Source organism: Toxorhynchites rutilus, chromosome 1 (genome assembly GCF_029784135.1).
Source record: "Toxorhynchites rutilus septentrionalis strain SRP chromosome 1, ASM2978413v1, whole genome shotgun sequence".
NCBI classification, from domain to species: Eukaryota; Metazoa; Arthropoda; class Insecta; order Diptera; family Culicidae; genus Toxorhynchites; species Toxorhynchites rutilus.
In genome coordinates this window covers 194,159,335-194,184,021 of record NC_073744.1, presented here as the reverse complement: position 1 = coordinate 194,184,021, position 24,687 = coordinate 194,159,335, and the positions used below count along the sequence as shown (strand labels likewise).

Here is a 24,687-nt window from a genome sequence, read left to right as displayed (position 1 = left end):
ATTTCTGTTTCAAATACGCAATGTGTATTCCCCAGGTACATTTAGAGTCAAAATATACTCCAAGGTATTTGAAAAACATAGAGTGTTGGATCGTTTTGCCGGATAGGTGAAGCTGGAATTGGGCGGGTTCGTGCTTCCTAGAAAAAACGACCATTTCAGTTTTCTCCGTAGAGAATTCGATACCCAGCTTGAGGGCCCACGTGAACAGATTGTTCATGGTATCTTGCAACGACTTTTGCAGAGCGACGGGATTAGTACCCGTGATGGAAATAACTCCATCGTCTGAAAGTTGTCTCAGCGTGCAGTCTCTAGTTAGACAATCATCCATATCATTGACGTAAAAACTGTACAAGAGGGGGCTTAGGCTGGAGCCTTGTGGTAGGCCCATAAAACTGTAACGAGAAGATTTCGAGCTGCCATGAGAGAAAATCATGTGCTTTTCTGACAGTAAATTGTACAGGAAATTGTTGAGAATTGGTGAAAGTCCACGATTATGAAGCTTCTCTGAGAGAATTTCCATGGAAACTGAATCAAATGCCCCTTTGATATCGAGAAAAACGGAAGCCATTTGTTCTTTGCGAGCAAATGCGATTTGGATTTCAGAAGATAACAGCGCGAGACAATCATTTGTCCCTTTACCTCGGCGGAAGCCAAACTGCGTATTTGACAGCAAATTGTTCGTTTCGACCCACTTGTCCAAACGAAGTAGAATCATTTTCTCTAACAATTTACGAATACATGATAACATTGCAATCGGCCTATACGAGTTGTGATCGCTAGCCGGCTTGTTGGGTTTCCGTATGGCTATCACTCTCACTTGTCTCCAGTCATGCGGGACTATATTCAGCTCCAGAAACTTGTTGAACAAGTTCAGCAAACGCTGTTTTGCCAAGTCGGGAAGATTCTTCAACAAGTTGAATTTAATCTTGCCCGACCCCGGAGCTGAATTGTTACATGAGAGAAGGGCAATTGAGAATTCCACCATCGAAAAATTCTCATAATCGCTTTGAAGTGGAATGTCGCGTACGACGTTTTGTGCAGGAACGGTGTCGGGGCAAACCTTCCTTGCAAAGTTAAAAATCCAACGGTCAGAGTATTCCTCACTTTCGTTTGTATGGTTCCAGCCACGCATTCTCCTAGCCGTATTCCAAAGAGTGCTCATAGCGGTCTCCCTTGACAAACCATTGACGAACTTCCGCCAATATCCACGCTTTTTTGCTTTAATCAAACCTTTTAGTTTGGCTTCTAGAGCTTGGTATATTAGAAACCATTCCACTGATCCTGTTTTCCTGAATTTTTTGAAAGCGGATGATTTTTCAAGGTAGACCTTTGAACATTCCTTGTCCCACCAAAGTGATGGAGGACGACGTCGGAAAGTGGTAGCCGGTACACGTTTCTTTTGAGCTTGAAGTGCGCTTTCGTAAATCAAACTCGATATAAAGTTATACTCTTCGAGTGGAGGAAGTTCATGCATTGAAACAATTGCTTCAGATATTATTTCCGCAAATGTTCTCCAGTCAATATTCTTCGTGAGGTCATACGAAATATTGACTGACTCACGAGAGCTTGATTCATTAGCGATCGATAAAATTATTGGTAGGTGATCACTACCGTGGGGATCTTGGATTACCTTCCACATGCAATCCAGGGATAACGAAGAAGAGCATAGAGATATGTCTAGCATGCTTGCCCGTGCAGGAGGGTTGGCTATTCTGGTTGCTTCCCCAGTATTCAAAACTGTCAATTTGAAGTTGTCGCACAGATCATAAATCAAAGTGGCACGGTTGTCATCGTAGAGTGATCCCCATGCTGTTCCATGGGAGTTAAAATCACCTAAGATTACCCGCGGCTCCGGCATTGCCTCGATAGTATCAAAGAACTGATGGCGGCCTACCGTAGTTCTGGGAGGGATATATATCGAAGCAATGCAGAGGTCTTTGCCATTGATTTGTGTCTGGCAAGCAACAACTTCAATGCCTGTCATCGATGGGAGAGTGACTCTATAGAAGGAGTGACATTTTTTAATCCCCAATAGTACGCCACCAAACGAGTCATTTCAATCGAGGCGAATAATGTTGAAATCGTGGAAATTCAGCTCATCGGCTGAAGAAAGCCATGTTTCACAGAGAGAAAATACATCACAGTTAGAGCTGTGAACTAAAAATTTAAACTGTTCTAGTTTAGGAATGATGCTTCTGCAATTCCACTGTATTACAGTGGTCAAATCCTTGACCTCTTGTCCTGAATCAGGCATCGAGGGAAATGAACGCTGCCAAAAAACCACATTTTTCTTTCAAAAATGCTCTCACAATCGGAAGCAAACATAATACTATGCTTTTAAGAGGGTCATTTATATTTAAAGCATTTAAAATGTTGTCCACCAGGTCAGAAAGCGCAAGCAAGCCAGATTGTGGCTGTTGCCTCGACCGCGAAAAAGGAGCAGACGTGTTGGGTGCTGCTCCGGGAAGTGCTGAGGACTCCTGGTGCGTAGAAGAACCGCTTAAACCAGGAGGTACTTGCTTCGGTCTATTCTCAGCACGTTCGATTCGAGTTTTCATTCCAACTTGGGAAGTTTCGGTTTTCTTTCTGGGGAGTGATGGAAAAGAAGTAATTTTTCTTTTCCTGATGGCACCCTGCGATGTACCGGAACTTCCTGCATTGGGAGCGTCAGCAACAGGCTCGTCGTTCTGCAGAATGGAGTAGGGATTGTCCTGAGTCGTTGGAACGGGACTCTTAAGCATTTCTGCATAAGTCCGCTTGGAACGTTCTTTTAAGGAACGCTTGATTTTTTCCCCTCGTTGTATGTACACCGGGCATTGAGTAAGATCATGAGGAGTCCCGCCGCAATGAAGACACTTGCGCTCTTTCGGGCAAGGATTCTCATCATGGCTCTCTCCACAATCTGCGCAACGTTTTTTGTTGCAACAATAGGCGGCCGTGTGACCGAGTTGCATACATTTGTTGCATTTCATTACCCGGGGTACAAACAACCGAACAGGTAAACGAAGTGCACCTATTGCAACGTATTTTGGAAGGGCGGAACCCTCAAATGTCACACGAAAAGAGTTTGTCCGATTGAGAACTCTTTTGTCATTCTTAAGTGACACAGATTTCAGTCGATCGCATGCAAGAATCTTCACACTTTTAAGTGAAGAGTTTTTGAAGCGACCGACACCATCGAGTATCTCTTTTCGAGTCAAACCCTTTTCGTTTATTACACCATCTATTTCAACGTTGCAACAGGGTACGTATACGCGATACTCGATTGCAAAGAGATCACAGCGCGTTATTTCATTCGCTTGGGTTCTGCTGGAGACGACAACTCGTAATTTGTCTGGCCCCATCCGAGTAATCTCGGTAACTTCGGAAAATTTCTGTGTCAACTCTTTTGAGATGCGAATGACGTTAAGAGGTTTGGATTTTCGTCTAAAGTATACGATAAATGGACCTTTGGCGCCATCAGGGTATTCTTTTAGACGAAAATCCTGCTTCTCGTCTTTTTCCTCATCTTCAGAGCTTTCTATTTCGTATACAGAATTTTCCTCCTCATCTTCTGTTTCATCCTCCTGCTCTTCAGGAGGTGGTTCATTATCTGATATATTCTTTGGCGTGGGTGGGGGATCCTCCCCGCCCTCTGCCATATTAATAAAAACGAAGAAGTAGACAACTGTTCGATATGAACAGAATATAATAATTTGGAAAATATAAATTAGTAAAAGAAATTATATTTCTATATAAGTTATTGTTGAAAATTTTATTTATTTCAATTTTTGTTATTATGTGTAATTTGAAAATGAAAAAAGTTCCAATAAAAGTTCAACGGTGATGTGAGAAATGAACACCCCTAATGCCAACGCTTGCCGATATGATAAACACAATGATAAACAATGGTATAAATCGAGCACAGAAGCTATACAGAATGATGGAAGAGGTAAGAGGAAAATAAACTTCTACTTGCCCCGCTGCTGTGTAGCGTGTGTGATGATGTGACTTGCTGCCGGATTGTCTCGATAGCGCACCACTTTTTATGAGCTTTACTCGCTCGCAGCGCACCAGATGAAAAAATACACACTAGAAACGGATGTAAAAAAACACCTGTATCGGATCAAATATAGGTTCGACCGATCTGCTTGCGAGTTGTCGAAGCAATCAATTCTTAGTAGTAGAAGAAAACGAATAGGAAGAGAGGTTTTTATAGTTTTTTGTATTATTAACACACGAGGTCCTCAAACAAATGACAATCATCCGCTCGTGAAAATCTAGGTTCCACTGTACTTTTAGCAAACTTCGACAAATTTCTGGTCTTCCGCGTTACCGAAACTGATTGTTCCGGCGATGATCTACTACAAAGCGATCGAAGAGATTCTTAAGCAGAAGAAGTTAGATATTCACTATTAGACGGAGAAAAATGATCAGAAACAGAATTTTGTAGGCACCATTCAGGAACGTGATGGCACGGTAGTTTCCACAATCCAGCTCGTCATTTTTTTTATAGGTCGGGCAGATTACCCCGTTTTTCCACTACTCCGGTAGCTGTTCTGTGTCCCAGATCCTGAATATCAACCGGTGCATACACTCTACAAGTTTTACCGGACCTCCCTTGAAGAGCTCCTCTACGAGGTCATCCTTACCAGCTGCTTCGCGGTTCTTTAGCTGGTTTATGACCTCCTTAACATCCCCACCTTTCGATCATCTAGCGATCGTATTGACGACTGACAGTTTAGAATGCAATCTGATCATCACCAGGTAGCGGTTATGGTATCTAACGTCGATGATATCCGAGAGGTGTCGACCGTCGATCAAAACGTGGTCAATTTGTGTTTCCGTTTGCTGAGATAATTTCCAGGTGTAACGGAATTGGAGGCTGTACTGGAAGAAGATGATACGTATGACCATGTTCTTGGAGGCAGCGAAGTCTATAAGTCTTAGGTCGTTTTTGTTGATTTGTGAATAGGCGCCGAACCTACCAATTACTCCTCTTAGCCGACCTTAGCGTTCAGATCACCAAAGATGATTTTGATGTCGTATTTTGGACAGCGATCGTATTCACGCTCTAGCTGCGCGTAGAATTCTGCTTTATTGTCATCGATACTAGCTAGATGAGGGCTGTGGTAGTTGATGATACTGATGTTGAATAAGTGGTCTCACATCCTTGATCTACACATCCTGTCATTGATCGGACAACAATCAATCACCCGTTTCTGCGTATCCCCCATCACGATGAAACCTGTACCCAGCTAATGTGTGTTACCGCAGCTCTGGTAGATGGTATATCCACCTTGAAACGATCGCACCATCGAACCTTTCCAGCACTACAATGTTGAAATTGTGGGCTCTCAAATCTCCGAAAAAAATCAGATGGGTCAAGCTCGATTGTCCTGTCTCGAATTTCTTTGTGAATTTTTCTGTGCGTTTCATTTTTACGGATGCTCTAAGGACCTGCAACAAGTCCCAGTCTCGCCAGAGGACCATCGTGTACAGTTCTGCTCGGAGTTCCACGATGGCCGAGGACAGTGATCAGCCGCCCCTGACATGGGGAACAGACGCTCGGGCTCTTTACTCTTCACTCTTTACTACGTCTTATGATTCAGTTAATGAGATGCAAAGGAATCTCGCTTTGTCACCATATTCTGCAAGGACATTTCGGGAAGCTCGAGCGAGCGAATAAAAAAAATCAAAAACTCATATTATACAAAATTTATTAAGTGAGCTGTCAGTTGAAATAGACAATACTACTTTTCGTAGCGAACGCAATGCTTCGCTTGTATGATTGTTCCTTTTTGTTTTGTCGCGTTCTGGAATCCTTTCTGTTATGTTTTTGCTTGCTAATAAAAATAATGTATTTATATTACGTTTTAAAGGCACTTGTTTCGTAATGGAATTTGTTTACTATACATGTATAAAAGGTTACTGATAAAAAAAAAGAATATTTGTTAAATATATGTATACGATAACGATTTCTCTCACATTGTACAAATTTCAACGAGCTCTGTCCAAAAAAAAATGTATCGTTAAATGCTACCTTACAGTACACACATAAGGTTCTGATATTTTTTTTCTTCGAAGGAAATCCGCTCTTTCCTGCTGATATTCGATCTCTAAACTCCTTGTGTTAACCAGGTGTGCGGAATTTAGAATTCCATTAAGCTTGTTTTCTTTTATCCTCTGCTTCTCACATTACAATATAAAACCGTTAGAACAAATACTAACTTGTTGATTTCTTCTCTCATCTTTTATTAATAAAAACGAATAATTTATGGTGCGTTCAGCGCGATCAGTATACCCTAATGTTTGTTTTTTTTTTTAATAGTAAGTTAAACATAGAACGAAGCGCGGCGACATAAAACAGCGTTGTTCCGGAAACAAACAAAAATATCAGTCAATGTTAGCAAAATAGGAATTCAAAACAGTGTGGTGTCGCTGCTGGGAAGTAGATAACCGTTAAAAACTAACTGTTAACGACGGGAATGTCTATAGTTGACAGAGCTGATGCTGTTTTTTTTTGCCATCAAGAAGCTTAGGGAATTAGTCTTAAAGCATGGTTTCTGCATCTGCAACATCTTGCAAGCGTACTCCGGGTAGGCAAATGATTCATGTTAAAACCGATACACAGATTAAAACCGAAGACAAATTACTAGAAACAACGCAGCACACGATTGCTTTTGTGGTTTCACCATTGACTTACGCGGTTATTTGATGAAGTTTGAGCTGTTGTTATCTTTTTTGTTGTTGCTGTTGTCGAGGGTGAGCATTTCCTGTTTCCCATTGTTATTGTCAACACGATCTCTATTTGTTAAACTTTAATAATAGTAATGATGGAAATATGGTGTGGTAGAGTGTGATTGAAGTTACGTTAGTGTCCGATCGTTGAAGAGACTGGTAGTAGTAGTAACTGATGGTGGGATACCCAATTCTCTAAGAGACAAGTCTACTGCTGCTGCTTGAGGGACGCATTCGCTGGTAGAGTTGCTGATCGTTGCACATTCACCGCGTATGGCTTGTAATTGGAACGTGTCGATTGACTATGAAGAAGTGAAGACGAGGCCAATGAGTAACAGTAGATTATATCACGGATTTCGCGCCAACTCGACCAGATATTGGCATGACCCTCTCAGAACTTATTGAAACTTTCTGGGCGTGAAGACCTTTGTAGTATGATTTCAAACCCCGTTCCAAAGTCCATCTTAAAACTCCCAATATACAAATTATCCTTCTCCTCATAAGCAGTTGATTGTTTCAAAATAAATGACTCATGCGTGGTCACTTCAATTTACGATTCCCACGAAACATTCCTCAAGCGCAACTGCATTATTTCGTTAATTGTTTTTCTCCCACATTCGTCCATGCCAACATGCGCGGGCGATATGAATGCACCCTTACATCATGTCGCGCGCAGCCAAAGGCAATAAACCAGAAACCAAAACAAACCCAGTTCTATTCTGATTAAATACGCGACCGTACACAAAGTCGTCGTGACACTTTACGATTTCCCATGAAATCGATATGCGCGCTTATGAGCGCAGTAAGCAATTTTATTTCTTGACACCATTCACATCGAACACTGCATTCGATTGATTGGCTATTCCCCTTTGAAATCGACTTGGCTCCTCCCAATGAAACTCTCCACAAACTGTTGGCTAAGTTAGCTTAAGACACATGTAACTAGCATTAAGACAGTTCTTGTATGACACTCGACGCGGATGCACGCGTGGAGTGACGAGAAATGAATAAAACCCTTTTTGAATAAAAGTATAAAGCAAACATAAGACATGGCGACCGTGAAATTAAACCTGCAATCTTCGGAAGTGATTTATGTGAAGAATATTGAAAATAAGTACAAGGCCGCGTGTGATGAACAATATTGGTGATGTGAACAATATTATTGGCATTACAATATAAACTATATAATTACATGGCGAGTGGTAAACTTGAGTGCAATTACCGCCACAGCTCAATGGAAAAGCCAAAATAAAAGTATGAGAAGAAAAGTTAAGGAAAGGGAGAAAAATCCCCGAAGTTTGTGTAATCAACTTTAGCGCAGACTGAAAAAAAAAATATATATGAAATATATATTTATTATGGACAACTGGACAAGCTTAAATAGTGAATATTAAGTGTCGTGCCAACAGGCGAGTGATAATTCGAACAGCAAACATTGGAACAATAGCGAAATCTAAACAAATAGTGCTGGGAGAAATTCAAAAAGTGTTACAAACAATGTGATCGGAAAAGTGCCAGAAAAGCGGTGTAATATAAATACTGACACTGAATAGGAGGGAAACAAAATAAAAAAAAAAAAACTCCTTACGAAAATAATTTCAATGAAGATCAAACCAAAAGTGCTGGGAGAAAATCAACAGAGACAACTTATTTTCCCATGTGAATAAAATGAAAAGTTAACCTTAATAAGGAGAAACAGCAAGAGCAGCAGCGGAAAGTGTAACGCGAAGATAAATGAACAGAAGCAGGAACATCGGAAGGCGAGACCATTGTCAGCAATAAGGAACTGACAGGCGGGACCAACAGAGAGCAGAAGGAGCTAAATCTGGAATGAAACCGACGATATGAAGTAAGCAATTGAAACTGATGTATATCAAAATAAAACGTACAGCACTTATCGAACTGAACGCATAGGCTAGAATGATTATATGTTTCTTTATGAAGTGTTCGAATTACATACCCTCGGTTACAAAGTATTTATAAAAAGTAATTTCCAAATAATGAGTTTTGATAATAATATATTCGGTATAGAAACAATAAATTTCGATACATTTACCAATGACTATAATGTATAATGCATAATGAAAAACAATGCATGTAATTAATTGAATATGCTTCGAGAAAGTAGAAATGGGCCTGTTTGACAAGAAAACTATTCAAAATACAGGAGACCCACAAGTAAATATCCTAAACCACGTGGAACAACACACTTTATTCCACGAAACGCAAGAGTTATTATTATGGATTATACTTGCGATTTTATTAATATTTGCTTTCATTAAACTATACAAGAATTATAAGCAGTGTGTACGTAAAGAAGCACTGAAAGCTGCACAGTCGGCACAAACTATGGCATCAATTGCCTAAAGCTTTAGACTATATATGAATGGCCGCTAATAGAATAACTTAATATACAAAAATTACAGCAAAGAAATAATATCATAAGAAAATAATATAACGAAAATTATATATTATTTTTTTTTACCTCTACTTCAAAAATCTTATAAAAATGATTAAAGACGATTTTGAAGATTTTCTGAAATTATTAGCCGATGTAAGCAAAGGAAAGGGCGAAGGAGCTTTCGCACCTGATATAGTAGTATTTGGAGAAAATACTAAACTCGAATCGTATGAAGAATTACTAGACAGAATAGATGAATTACCCGGATGTGATCCGATTACGTGGCTAAAACTTCCCGGCCAGAAAGAGAGAAGACGACAAAGATTGGCCGAAGCAAAAAGGAATAGAAGGCAAATGAAAAATAATCAATAAAATAATATATATATTTTTTCGCAAATTTGTTCTTACCATTAGTCCGAAAAGATAAAATTCTGAGAATTTATGAATAAAAATGAGTCTTCCTAAAAGGAACAACTCAAAGAAATTGAATCATATCTGAAAAAGGGATATCAGAATTTGAACAAAAATAAAAACAGACCAAGAACTTTACATAATATTGAAGTCAAAAGGCAACAGTTACAAGAAAACTTAGCCAAATATCGAACAATACTAAAATCTTTCGAGTATAGACTTGGAGCTTCAGTCTGGAATGACGAAGTTGAAACTTATGGTGCACTGAAACAAATATATCAGAAGGCCATCAAAATTTTAGATGAATCAGAAGTAATACAAAGGGAATACGATAGTGAACCAGAGACACTTGGTAAATCAAGTGGTTTACTAAAACCCTATAAATTAAGCACTGACGATTCACTATTGAGAGTGAAAAGTGAAATTAATTTAAAACAAAGAAAAATTAAATTTAAAATATTGACAAAAATTTTAATTTGGTATATTAAAATACACAAAGTATCCAACATGGCTCTTAATATTAAAACAGCCGCTGAATTAGCAACGCTGATACCCACTTATGACGGAAACGCAAGTGGTGTTAAATCATTTATAGACGCGGTGAACTTGGCAAAGACCATAGTTCCAATCGAAAGCAAAGCAGCCGCAATTCAAATTATACTAACAAAATTAACTGGAAAAGCGAGAAATTTATTCTCAATATCTCCAACGGATTATGACGAAATAGTCGCAAAAATCCAAACAAATTGCGAAGAGAAATCAAATTCAGACATAGCCTTAGCTAATCTGATGAATTTGAGACTCAAATCGACAAATGAAATCGAGAAATTCACTAAACAACTCGATGAATTGACAGATAAGCTCAAAGATACCTATATAAGAGAACAAATTCCCGACACAGTCGCAAGGAAAATGTCTCAAAAGGTAGCGATCAAAACACTTATCAAAGAAACACCCAACAGAGAGACCAAAATGATGCTGAAAATTGGCAAATTCGACAATTTACAAGAGGCCATCAACGTAATGGTAGAAAATGAAAAGGACAATACTGATTCAAACGCAGTCGTACTGCAGTCGATTAAGGCTAGACAACCAAATCATTATAACACAAACCGAAATTTCAATTACAGAAACCCTATGGTTTATGAAAGAAATAATCAAAGAAATTATTTCCATGGAAGATATCAAGCAAGATATCCAAATAACCTCAATAGAAACCTCAACCGACAATATCCCATTAACCATCAGTATCCTACTAATAGAAATTCAATCCAAAATTACCGACAACAACCAAATTTCAATCAAAATTTACAACAATACCCTTTTCAACGAAATTTCAATCAAAATCAAAACAGAAACGTTAACAGAAATTTCAATAGAAATAATGTACCAGCGAGAATGTACGTAGTAAATCAGCAAGACATTCCTCGACTGAATAATCATGCAAACAATAATGGATTTCACCCACAAAACGAATCAGATAATACTTGCCAAGCTATGGTACCGTTCAACAACAATATTGCAAATAATGGGAACAATCAAGCAAATACCGATTATTTTTTAGCCAACCAGTAACAATTGCTAACAGATGTCGACTAACTGAACAATTGTTACGGACAGGCATACCGATTTTGACATTAAATTTAAATGCATCAAATTTTATCCAAGTCAAAGTGCACATGACTGGAAATAAAATATGCAACTTGATCATTGACACCGGTGCAGATATTTCGTTGTTCAAAGCACGAAATATTCTCCCAAATCAACATGTAAATACTAACAATAAGATTAAATTAACCGGCATTACGGAAAATAGTGTAGAAACATTAGGTTTAACAAATACATCTTTATGCTTTAATAATACATTAACTTTAAATCACGATTTTCACCTAGTTACCGCAGACTTACCAATTACGGCTGATGGTATTCTAGGTCGAGATTTTTTAATAAATTATAAATGTTTAATAGATTATGAACATTGGCTACTTACATTTAATATAGCCAATATACAAATTTCAGTACCAATAGAAGACAACTTAAATGAAGGCTTCATGCTACCAAGTCGTAGTGAAGTTATCAGAAGGATACCATATTTAAACATTAGAGAGGATATGGTAGTCCATTCAGAAGAAATTTACCCAGGAGTTTTCTGTGGTAACACTATAATTTCACCTTTAAAGCCTTATGTAAAATTTGTAAATACTACGAATAAACCTTTGTACATACATTATTCTAAATTTAAGCCTACATTAAGTATTTTAAACGATTATTCTATTCTTAATGTAAATACCAAAAATATTAATAATAAGAGATCCGAAGAGATTTTTAAAAGCATAAACACGGACAAAATTCCTCCATATGCTAAAGATAAATTTAAAAAATTAATTAATGATTATCAAGACATATTTTGTCTTCCAGAGGAGGATGTTACTCAAAACAATTTCTATTCACAGAACATTGTTCTAAGTGATAAAGTTCCTGTATATATTCCTAATTACAAGACGATTCATGCGCAACAAACCGAAATTAATCAACAGGTAAACAAAATGTTAGAGAGTAATATAGGGGAACCTTCAGTTTCACCATACAACTCTCCTATACTTCTAGTACCGAAAAAATCCCAAAATAATGACAAAAAATGGCGTTTAGTCGTTGATTTTAGACAACTAAATAAAAAAATTTTAGCAGACAAATTTCCTCTACCAAGAATTGACGATATTTTAGATCAACTTGGCAGAGCAAAATATTTTTCAACATTAGATCTCATGTCAGGTTTTCATCAAATACCTTTGGACAATGAGTCTAGAAAATTTACGGCATTTTCAACACAAAACGGACATTATCAATATACAAGATTACCGTTTGGATTGAATATAAGTCCAAACAGTTTTCAACGTATGATGACAATTGCAATGGCTGGTTTAACCCCAGAATTAGCTTTCATTTACATCGACGATATTATAGTCGTAGGATGTTCTGTAAACCATCATATTTCAAATCTAAATCAAGTTTTTGAAAGATTAAGATATTACAATTTGAAGCTAAATGCGCAGAAATGCAAATTTTTTAGCACTGAAGTTACCTTTCTAGGTCATAAAATAACAGAATATGGCATGTTACCAGATGATTCCAAATTTTCAACTATTCAAAATTATCCAGTTCCTAAAAATGCAGACGAAGTTAGAAGATTCGTTGCATTTTGTAATTATTATCGTAAATTCGTACCAAATTTTGCATTAATAGCAAATCCCCTTAATCAACTATTGAAGAAAAATTCACAATTTATATGGACCAATAGTTGTCAAAATGCATTCAACACCCTAAGAAATTCATTAATGTCACCAAGATTATTACAATATCCAGATTTTACGAAGCAATTTATATTAACAACAGATGCTTCAGATATAGGTTGTGGAGCTGTATTGTCTCAACAAACACAACATGGAAATTTACCAATAGCTTTTGCAAGCAAAACTTTTACACCTGGTGAAAAGAATAAACCAGTGATTCTAAAAGAATTAACAGCCATACATTGGGCTATTAATTACTTCAAACCTTACCTGTACGGTAGAAAATTTTTAGTACAAACGGATCATAGACCGTTAGTTTTCTTATTCGGTATGAAAAATCCAACTTCAAAATTAACTAGAATGCGTCTTGATTTAGAAGAATATGACTTTACAATTGAATACATAGCAGGAAAATCAAATGTAGGAGCAGATGCTTTATCAAGAATAGTAACCTCCTCTGATGAATTAAAAAATTTAAATATATTAGGAGTAAGCACAAGAGCGATGACTCGTAATTCGAAAAATAATTCAAATATGAAAACATCTGATAATCAAATTTCTGTACCACGAGAAACTGATCACTTCTCTACGTACATGACAAATAATCCATCAGAAACGAAGAAATTAATTAAACTCGAAACACGCGTCGACAAATATGGAATGATATTTTATTTAAAGAAAAACAATAAAATTATTGCCCAAGTGCATCAACAAATTTTACATGGAAGTCAGACATTAGAATCTGCACTTCTGAAAATAGAAGGAACAATGATTAAAATGAACCAAAAGAAATTAGCGCTGTCGACAAAAGACGAAATATTTAAAATGATATCAATTGAAAACTTTAAAATATTAGCGAATACTCAAGTGTATTCAATAGAAATTATTATTTACAATCCACCAATGTTTTTAACAAAAATAAAAGACATCCAAAAAGTATTGAATGATTACCATAACACCCCTACAGGAGGTCACATTGGTCAACATAAGTTGTACCTTCAAATTAGAGAAGTGTATAATTGGAGCAATATGAAAAGATCGATTGCAGAATTCATCAAGGCCTGTGAATTATGCAAACGAAACAAAGTCATAAAGCATACAAAAGAAAAACAAGTAGTTACTACAACACCAAATCACCCATTCGAAAGTATTTCAATAGATACAGTTGGACCATTACCAAAAAGTAACAACAACAATAGATATGTAGTTAGTATTCAATGCGAATTAACGAAATATGTCGTATTAATTCCAGTACCTACTAAAGAAGCAAACGTAATTGCTAAAGCATTAGTAGACAATTTTATTTTAACTTACGGAACATTTTTAACTTTACGTTCTGATCAAGGAACTGAGTATAATAACGAAGTCTTTGAACAGATCTGTGAAATGCTTAAAATTGAACAAAAATTTAGTACAGCCTATCACCCCCAGACGATTGGATCGTTAGAGAGAAATCATAGATGTTTAAATGAATATCTGAGATCTTTCGTTAACGAACATCAAACGGATTGGGATGAGTGGTTAAAATACTATACTTTCAATTACAACACAACCCCACATACAGACCATGGATTTACCCCACACGAATTAATTTTTGGAACTAAAGCTAAATTACCACAAGAATTATTTGAAAAAGGAACTGAACCAATATATAATTTTGAACAATATAGTAAAGAACTAAAATTTAAATTACAACGATCTAATGAAATAGCAAGAACCAAATTAATTGAGCAGAAAATTCAAAGAGCAAAAAACTCAGAAAATGTCATTAATCCAATTCATTTAACAGTAAACGACAAAGTTTATCTAAAAATAGAAAACAGAAGAAAACTTGATCCATTCTATGACGGACCATATATAGTTCAAGAAATACTAGATACAAACTGCAGGATTCAGAACCCCAAAACAGAACATACACAGACAGTACACAAAAACAGATTGATAAAAATATAAAATCAAACAACATTCATTTTTAGAGAAGTTACTTCATTCGCAAAAACCAATTATATTACAATTATTTATAGAAATCTTTAGAAATATATCAAATTAACAATATTATACAAAACCACATACCATTGTTTACAATATACCAACAGCTTTGGAAAATAAAAGTTTAGAAACCTATAAAAAGTCTATAAAATATTTGTAACATTGAGAGAAGCCAAGGAATAATTAATCCATAATCTGAATACTAAGAATGATTCCATTGCATTACATCATTCTCTTAAAGAGGGATGGTGTAGTATGATTTCAAACCCCGTTCCAAAGTCCATCTTAAAACTCCCAATATACAAATTATCCTTCTCCTCATAAGCAGTTGATTGTTTCAAAATAAATGACTCATGCGTGGTCACTTCAATTTACGATTCCCACGAAACATTCCTCAAGCGCAACTGCATTATTTCGTTAATTGTTTTTCTCCCACATTCGTCCATGCCAACATGCGCGGGCGATATGAATGCACCCTTACATCATGTCGCGCGCAGCCAAAGGCAATAAACCAGAAACCAAAACAAACCCAGTTCTATTCTGATTAAATACGCGACCGTACACAAAGTCGTCGTGACACTTTACGATTTCCCATGAAATCGATATGCGCGCTTATGAGCGCAGTAAGCAATTTTATTTCTTGACACCATTCACATCGAACACTGCATTCGATTGATTGGCTATTCCCCTTTGAAATCGACTTGGCTCCTCCCAATGAAACTCTCCACAAACTGTTGGCTAAGTTAGCTTAAGACACATGTAACTAGCATTAAGACAGTTCTTGTATGACACTCGACGCGGATGCACGCGTGGAGTGACGAGAAATGAATAAAACCCTTTTTGAATAAAAGTATAAAGCAAATATAAGACACCTTACCTAATTAAGCAACTTGGCATACTTAGTTTTCCGAAAATTTATCTAGACTAACATATGGAAAGGGCCAAATAATTTTGACCATTTTATTATATTTTTGATGTAGAACTACGTCTTTCAGGAAGGGTGCCAAATCAGAAAACAGGTCACGTTTTTATGAAATAAAGTTAACGTTAGTAACTATTTTCGCTGTGAACGAATTCTCATGATTTGCATACCAATCGAATCGGAAATTCTCTAAGATTTGTTTGATATGCTATACATTACAATTCGCTAATCTCGAAATGGTTTACATTCATGAAAACTGGAAGAACTTCCTTTTATCCCATACATTTGTTCTGCCGATTTGTGTGATAACCCTACCCGTATTTCGAATGCTTATAACTCGAACATTTCTTCACAGATCGGGAAGATGTTTGCATCAATTAGTAGAAAATATTTCTGCGCGTCTATCACGATTATAAAATGTTATTTTTCATTAGATGAACAATTGAATAACTGTAAAATGTCAAGCCCTATCTAAACGCCCTAACTGCCAAGTTTTGATTGGCCCGATTTAAGGTTTCCCCAACACAGACTTCAAAATCGATGTGCCTTGGAAATCCGCTCTGCAAATGTACATTCTAGTCGGGGGTATTTTTGTTCCCACTGAGCTGTATTTCCCTAACACGGACTGCTATATAAATGTGCCTGGGAGAATCTGCTTTGTCAAAACATTCAAGTCAGGGGTATTTTTTTCCCACTGAGCTGTGTTTCCCTAACACGGACTTCAAAACTAATGTGCCTGGGGGAACCCGCTTTGCAAATATATGCAAGTCGGTAGTATTTTTCAAGGGTTGAGTACCTTTGTACTCGCTTGTCGTTATGCAGACCGGAATATGTTTCCCTAAAACGTACTTTTAAACTGAGAAGCCTGGGAAAATCGTCATTTCAGAGACTAGAGGTGAATGAGCTTCGCGGTTCGAGGACTACGTAAACATGAGATGTGCAATAACTTCAGAAGGGAATGTAAAATACAATGATCGTTTGACAATTCTGCCGTTCACATATTTCTGTAGTCCTAGGCATCAAAGCAAACGTAAAATACGTTCATCAAATTTATTGGTAACCAAGAACATAATCTATTACAAAAATTCCGATGCATTCTAACATAATATTCGAAGTGGTAAATAAGTGGATTGCATAATATAATTACGTAGTTCTACGTCGAAAATATGCGGTCGTGTCCTAAACAACACTGGAGCTTTATGATTGGGCAGTTAAAAAAAATGACAAATGTATCACGAAGTTGAATTTCTGTTACGTATCCAAAAACAGCACACAAAAAAGGCAAGTGAACTTGAGGAACTATTCAATCACGCGAAAACAATATCGGGAACCCAACAATTTCATTGCTTTATTCCTATAGCCCATGCCACACCGATATAGTGGTTCTCAGATTTTCGTCAAAAGTGGTAGTTTTGTTCTTCATCGCAAATTATTAGACCCTTATTTTTTACTGTTTTGTTAGGGTGACCATTTACATTTTAGGGTGGTACGAAAAATCAATTTTTCCGCATTTTTGCCAAAAATGACTTTTTTCAACGATTCATAACTTTTGAACTACTGGACCGATTCAGATGATCGACATATCAAATTAAAGCCAATTAGCTGGTCTTTTTTGGAAAAATACTATAGTTGCAGAAAGTTTGAATAATGTTTTCGTTACTATTGATTGTATTTGTTTTTTAATAGTTTTCATGGTCTCGGGACCAAAGGCGCTATATTTAATTATATTTTTTCTGGAAAGCTGAGTGTTTTTCACATAACATATCTCGAAACCAGGGAGGCGTTTTTTTTCGTTTCTGAGTTATGATTTTTCAAAGTTAACCGATGGTCCAAAAAATCATCTTTTCCCCATTTTTTCCACTACAAAAAATCATAACTTTTGATCTACTGGACCGATTCAGATGATCGACCTATCAAATTAAAGCCAATGAGCTAGTCTTGTTTGAAAAAATATTACATTCTGAATAAAAATGGATCTTGTTTTCGTAATTATTGATTATATTTGTCTTTCTATAGCTTACATCGTTTCGGGACCAAGGGCGCCATAATTTTTTATATTTTTTCCTGCCAGCTGAGGTTTTTTCACATAATATATCCGAATTGGCATTCGGGGGTGTGGTGTTATTTTTCGTTTTTAAGTTATGATTTTTCAAATTTAACATGTTTTCAGTTTTCGTTCTAGACTGGATGTATGTGAATATAATCCAATTAATTGGCAAGCGTGTTATTTTTTCGAAAAAGGCTAGCTAGTAGGCTTTAATTTGGCATGCCGATCATCTGAATCGCTCCAGTAGTTCAAAAGTAATACATTTTTGACAAAAGTCATTTTTGGGAAAAAAAGGGAAAAATGATTTTTTATCCATCGGGTAGCTTTGCAAAATCATAACTCAAAAACGAAAAAAACGCCTCCCTGATCAGCTTCAGCTTTCCATAAAAAAATACAAAAAATATAGCGCCCTTGGTCCCGAGACCATGAAAACTATAAAAAACGAATACAATCAATAATGACTAAACCGAAATTTTTGCAGGCGTAGCATTTTTTCTAGAAGAACTAGCTAATTAGCTTTAGTTTGATATATCGACCGTCTAAATCGGTTCAGTAGTTCACAAGTTATGAATTTTTAAAAAATGTCATTTTTGGAAAAAGGGCAAAAAGCCGATATTTCGGATCACCCTAAAATGAAAATGGGCACCCTAACAAAAAAAAAAATAAAAAAATACGGGTGTAATGTTCTGCGGTAAAAAATAAAACTACCACTTTTCTCGAAAATCTGAGATCTACTATATCGGTTTGCCATGGAATGGCTGATGGATGAAAATAAAATCGCAGCTGAAAGTTTTCAAATTCAGTAGATGATCCCAAAATCTTCAGAATGTTAGATACAAAGAAAAAATAGGAAAGATATGATGATTGTATCTCTTAGAATATAAGTTAACATGTACATTAGGGTGCCAATGAATGTATGGGAAAAAATCGATCCTAAAATTTCAAAAAGGTACCCTATACAAAATGTTCACCACCTCGAAAAAACACCGAATTTCAGCTCAATCGGACTTAAGGGAGAGTGGCACAAAGCGGTCAAAGTTTGAGTTTTTCGGAAATCGAAAAATAGCCGAAGGAAATCGGGGTTTTCGAAAAAAAAATTGATGCCAAACGTCTTAAAATTGCATGAAACGTCGAGATCTAGTGTCATCTCGAAAAGAAATTTTTTTGTCGAAAATCGGCACTCTGGGACTTATTTTTTTGGAGTACGAATCGAAAAGTATGGTTTTGCGTGCCAATAAAAATATTTATCTCGATTATTCATTCGGAACTTGCTACGGCATGTTATCTTGCATGATAATATACCCAATGCAAAATAATAGCTCATTCGGACTGCGGCTGCGGACAAGCAACTATCACCTTTAAGAACATTATATACGCGTAAGCAGGAATTTTTACGGTATACAAACGTTAAATGTTGTCTTAGCAGAGCGGTATATGGATACTACACGGTATGCCAAATTGCTTAATTAGGTAAGGTCTTCACGCCCTTCATTAAGTTCTGAGAGGGTCATGCCAATCCCATAGCCCAGTTGGCGCGAATAGTGAGTCAATAGTGAGATATATGCATTTCCTTCACATTGATCGATTGGGGTTAGTGCCGAAAATTAGCACGGGAGATCGGGCGTAGATTGGGTGACTTACCTTGGAGAAATTTTACTGCCGTCGCCATTTCCACTACTACTACTACCGGTACTGCTACCTGCGCCACCAAGATTGTTGGTTGAATTCGCCTTGTATCCACTCTTCTGGATACGTTTCGAGAGCCGACTCACCCATCGATTCTGGTCCTCATTGGACGAGGCCAGGAGCAACATCTCGCGAGCGTGGTTCGGATCGTGGTGCAGTTTGCACGGTGCTAGCGGGTTGTTGTTATCCACATGCTCCTTGTGCAGTTTGAAACGACACCTGGAAAAAGGTTTTCAAAGATCGTGGTACTGTCGAATGTTTGATGTTTGGCGCGTACTCTCTTACCTTTTACACTCATACGCAGGTAGAGATTTGAACACATGCCACAGAGTCTTTTGGCATGATGGCAGGTCGCATGTGGTTGGTATGTGGTAACTTATTTGAAGGAATTCATGACCTAGAAGCAAACGAAGCATATTTCAAAACAAAAGCTTTTTTTTTTTTGTTTGCAAATTCAAGAAAATCGAGTAGTGATAAATGTCTTAATTCAGTCAATCCATGCCAAACCGATATAGCGATTCTCAGATTTTCGTGAAAATTGGTAGTTTTGTTCCTTATATTAAAAATATTGGACTCGTTCCTCCATTAGGATATCATTTCCATTTGGGGGTTTCCGTAGCCACATTGGTTGCGCGTTCGCTTAGTAAGCGATCGATCGTGAGTTCAAAACGCAGGGCCCTCATTGACCATTTTTGTGTTGTTACAGAATAACTACGTCCACGCAACAATCGTCAGATCCACGGTCGAATCAGATCGATTCATCCATACAACTGCTCTGAACTGCAAGACACATCGGGTTGCTGTTCCATAAATGACTCAACAATGATCACTATCAACTGTCTCTGCTGTCCGGTGGTCTAACTGGATAATGGAAGATCAGAAAAAATACTCTTACGCCGAAAAAATGGCAACTGTGTAATGTGTTAACTATAGATATGATAAACATGTGACATGTACACGATTTAAATTCGGCTCTGTTATAGCTTAAATGCTAATGAGCCTAAAATAAACGAATGGGACAAAAAAAAAAGATTTCCATTCAAAGGTGGTTCAAAAATAAAATTTTCCACCATTTTTTTTCTCCAAAAATGATTTCAAAAATTTCCTTTTAAACTACTAGACCGATTCAGATGGTCGATATACCAAATTCAAGTCTTTCTCGAAGAAATATTACGTTTGAGAAAAATCTAATTTCTTTTCGTAATTATTGATTGTATTAATTTTTTATGGTTTACATGGTTTCGGAACAGAGGGCGCTATGTTTTATTATATTGACACAGAACTACGTCTAACCGAAAGATATGGAGGGTATAATGAAAATATAAACACTGAACATGAAGGAGACAATGAAATATTTAAAATCCTTATAACAGAACCATTTCTTAATAAATCGCAAAGATCGCTCCATCCCGACTCTTTTCTAACCGGGAAGCAAAGCAGTTCATAGTCAAAAGGAACAAGAGCGTAGCTGCAGCGCCAATACCTAACAAATGAAACACAAATTTCTGCATTACTTGAGAAATAATCAAGCAAATGAAACCAAATTTTGCATGTGGAGGTTTTAGAGTGCAATAAAGGATTCTATGGTGGATAGATACTCCTCACCTCTCTCTCAGGTGGGGCTGTCATAAAAATGAAACACAAATTTCTGCATAGCTCGAAAACTTTCTATAATAAAAGGTAAATTCAACGGGGTCGATTAGAAGATCAATCGATGAACAGTTTTGCGATTGGACCCATGGGCTTGCTCATAGTAAGAAAACGTGAATGTTTGAAGGTGTTGATAACAAAACACAAATTTTGGGCGGGACGAAGTTTGCCGGGTCAGCTAGTATCATATATCATATATGGCATATACAATCAATCGCAAAATTGAGTGTACATTTCTCCGGACAAATTAGACTTGTAAGTAAGATCTTTGCGAATTAGCGTACTTTTTTCCTTCAGTGATTAGTGTCAACACTTAACCACTGCTTGGGCAGTATTGGGTTTTTGATTTTTATTGATGTTTGATAAAGTTTTTATCAAAATGGCAAGTAAGAGGAAAGAAATAGGTATTGTTACACGTACAATGATGATCAATATGAATTGTCGTGGAAAGACATTGCAGGAAATAGCAGCTATACTTTGAAGAACCCACTACACTCTGTCCAACTTCTATAAGACCACCCTGATTCTATTTCGTTGCAACACAAACATTTAGAATTTCAACAAATACATTCATACATTGTTGAATGCTTAGAATAAAGTATCTTTAACGTCAATTTCGTTCAGAAGAGTTGTTTGTTTATTTATTGTGCTTGAATATGATAGTTTCAGCTGTCCAGTTTCTATAAGACCATTTCAAAATTCATAATGATTGTCAATGAAAAATTCAACACGATCGGCTGATTTACATGTCAATAATTGGCAACCTTTCCATTTCGGCTAATAACCTGGAAAATTTGTGTTGGAATACTATTTAGCAAATGCTGCTGAACGATTTTCTCGATATTTTTTCCATGTTTCCGAAATTGCGACCTTGAGCTCTTCAATCGTGGTGTACTGATACCAACATTTTCTTGGTGAAATGCATCGATTTGTCTTTCTTTTCTCTCCGTGAGTACTTTTCCCGTCGGCATTTTGCAGATTTATTGATCAAAACAACAAAAACAACCGAAAAATGTAACTGGTCTTACAGAAACTTGACAATTAAAAAATACAAAACCTTTGGTTTACGCTCAGCGCTTGAACACACACAATACCAATTACCAATACCAATTCACTAGAATATAAGTTGAAGCATTGTTTGTTTACAATGGCACAAAGCAGCAAGAAAAAATGGATGCCAAATGTCTTAAAATTGCATGACACGTCGAGATTTACGATTATCTCAAAAAAAAATTCGAGATGACACTAGATCTCAACGTTTCATGCAATTTTAAAACATTTGGCATAAATTTTTTTTTCGAAAATCCCGATTTCCTCTACTCCACCCTTGGGTGATTTTTCGATTTCGATTTTTTCGATTTTTCGTGTCTCGGAGACAGTTCTCCTTTGACTTTTTGCATCAGAAATCATGTTTTTGTTTCACTTTATATGGACGTAAAAATAAGATTGTGTATGTGGGTAAAGAGATTCGTGTTAGGGGGGAAGTAGCAGTGTGGATTGAAGTCAGTTGAATGAAGAGGCAAATTTGTATGCACTTTAATTAGAATAAGTTTTGATTAGAATAGTTCATCGGTCATCTTCGCTCTCAATGCTCGTCAATTCATTTTCTAGTCAATTCACTCTCTGTTGACGGCAGAAGTAGTCCTAATCAAGGATGGAAAACAAGGGAGCATGATGTGATTTACGATTAATCGCAAACTGCACAGATCGCAATCTGTGCAAACTGCGACTAACTATTAATCCTCACCCATCATAACCAAATGATTTTCTCTTGGTAACTCTGAGTTGATCAAAGCATTGCTAGACTGAAACTAGTTCGAATAATTAAGTTACTCTCCTTCCTCGTTTTGTTTTCAACTCCTAACAAGAATTTGCTCCATGGGAATGAGTGTCTCTATGACGTACGCTTTACGATTCTCGCTCTCTCGTCCGGGCATTCAATTTTCCTTTCCGAGCGCGTTTACTTCGATGAAACTGGGTAAAATAAAAAAATGCGCTACAGCAGATAGGACGACTTTAATGTTTAATGTTTCACAGAGGATTTTTCAGATGGTGTTTAAATTAATCTACAAACAATAATCCCCCTCAAATCACTAATTTTATGAGTTAATGTAAATGCGTTATTGGCCAAGGCTATTACGACATCGAACATGTGGTCTTGCGAGATATATTTTTCCGCCAGCCCAAATACAGACCTCTTTTTTCGGGGCCGAGGTGTCTAGAAAAGACCTTCTTCTTTTTCTTCAATGGCACTATCGTTCCTAGAGGAACTTCGCCGTCTCAACGTAGTATTACTTGCGTCATTTTTATTAGTACTTAGTTGAGATTTCTATGCCAAATAACACGCCTTGAATGCATTCTGAGTGGCAAGTTCTAGAATACGCGTTATCACAGTGCAAGTCGGAGGAAATTTCTTTGACGAAAAATTCCCCCGACCAGAACGGGAATCGAACCCGAACACCCGGCTTGTTAGTTATGGCGCTAACCACTCGGCCAAGGGAGCACAAAAGACCTTGATTACCTTGAATTAATCAAAAAACATAAATTAGCGCAAATATGTCAACATGTGTTTTTTTGTATAAGCACGTAAATATTTGCTCATAATTTTTTTGGATTGTGGAACTCTACATAATTTGTATGCAGATAGGCTATCCACAGTTTGTGGGGGGATGGAATACTCATACAACTCAAATGGATAATGATTATCTGCTATCACAAAGCTGAGAATTTTTTGACGTTTTGTTTTACTATTGATCCATTCAAAAAAAAGCTTTATTTTTTTATTTTTATTATTATTAGTTAAATGTTTTCTTATCCTGAGACTGGCTCACCATATTGCACTGCTACTAAAACCGTAGGCTAACTTCAAGGATATTTTTATTCATTTTCGGCGAATAATCAATAGAGTGCCGTGTTATGAAACATCAGAATAATAGCAAAAACAATATTACGATCATAAGGTGTTGGACAGGTTATTCCAGACGACATTGGAATATATTCCATCTGATCATCTTTAGAAAGGTTAATGACCTTCAAAGGATAAATTTATCTTGGGCACATTGAATTGATGTTCATGACTTCCAGACGGACGTTTATTCGCTCTGATAATAATTGTGTGGTCCTCACAAAGCATATATTCCAATGCCGTCAGTTCACTGAAATTATTCGCATACCGTTTGATGATAAGGTAGGATGTTGATAATCATTTGCTGCGATACCTATTGTTCCAACAGTATTCATTCGACAATATGAAGACAGAATACCTGAAATTAACTAGATTCAACCATGCAAATCTGCGGTCAAAGCAGTATGTACACTTGAGAGATGCAACAAGTTTGAAGGGATATAAAAAAAACATTAGTCGTTCGATAAATCTACTGCCACATATGTCGGAAGTCCACGATACATGAATATCATACGTCCATACTATTTCATTACATTTATTCGCAACGAAGAACGTAACCACACAGAATTGAATTAATCAAATATGTGATCCGTTTTATCTACAAAATAAAAAAAGGGTCTGAAATTCAATCGAATTCGAAAGGTGTTTCGTGAAGTCACTAATTGA

The 24,687-nt window shown here is 36.7% G+C and overlaps 1 protein-coding gene across 1 annotated transcript in view; it reads right to left on the bottom strand.

The window, feature by feature from the left end:
* Window positions 1–5,682: 5,682 nt before the first annotated feature.
* LOC129765797 (rho-associated protein kinase 1) overlaps window positions 5,683–24,687 on the bottom strand; it is a 33,574-nt gene continuing 14,569 nt past the window's right edge. Inside the window, exons 9-11 of the mRNA XM_055766228.1 lie at window positions 19,752–19,863; window positions 19,422–19,685; window positions 5,683–7,022 (exon numbers count right to left, since the gene is read on the bottom strand). Of these exons, the coding sequence (XP_055622203.1) occupies window positions 6,929–7,022; window positions 19,422–19,685; window positions 19,752–19,863 (470 nt within the window). The 3' untranslated portion in view covers window positions 5,683–6,928. The remainder of the gene's footprint in view (window positions 7,023–19,421; window positions 19,686–19,751; window positions 19,864–24,687) is intronic.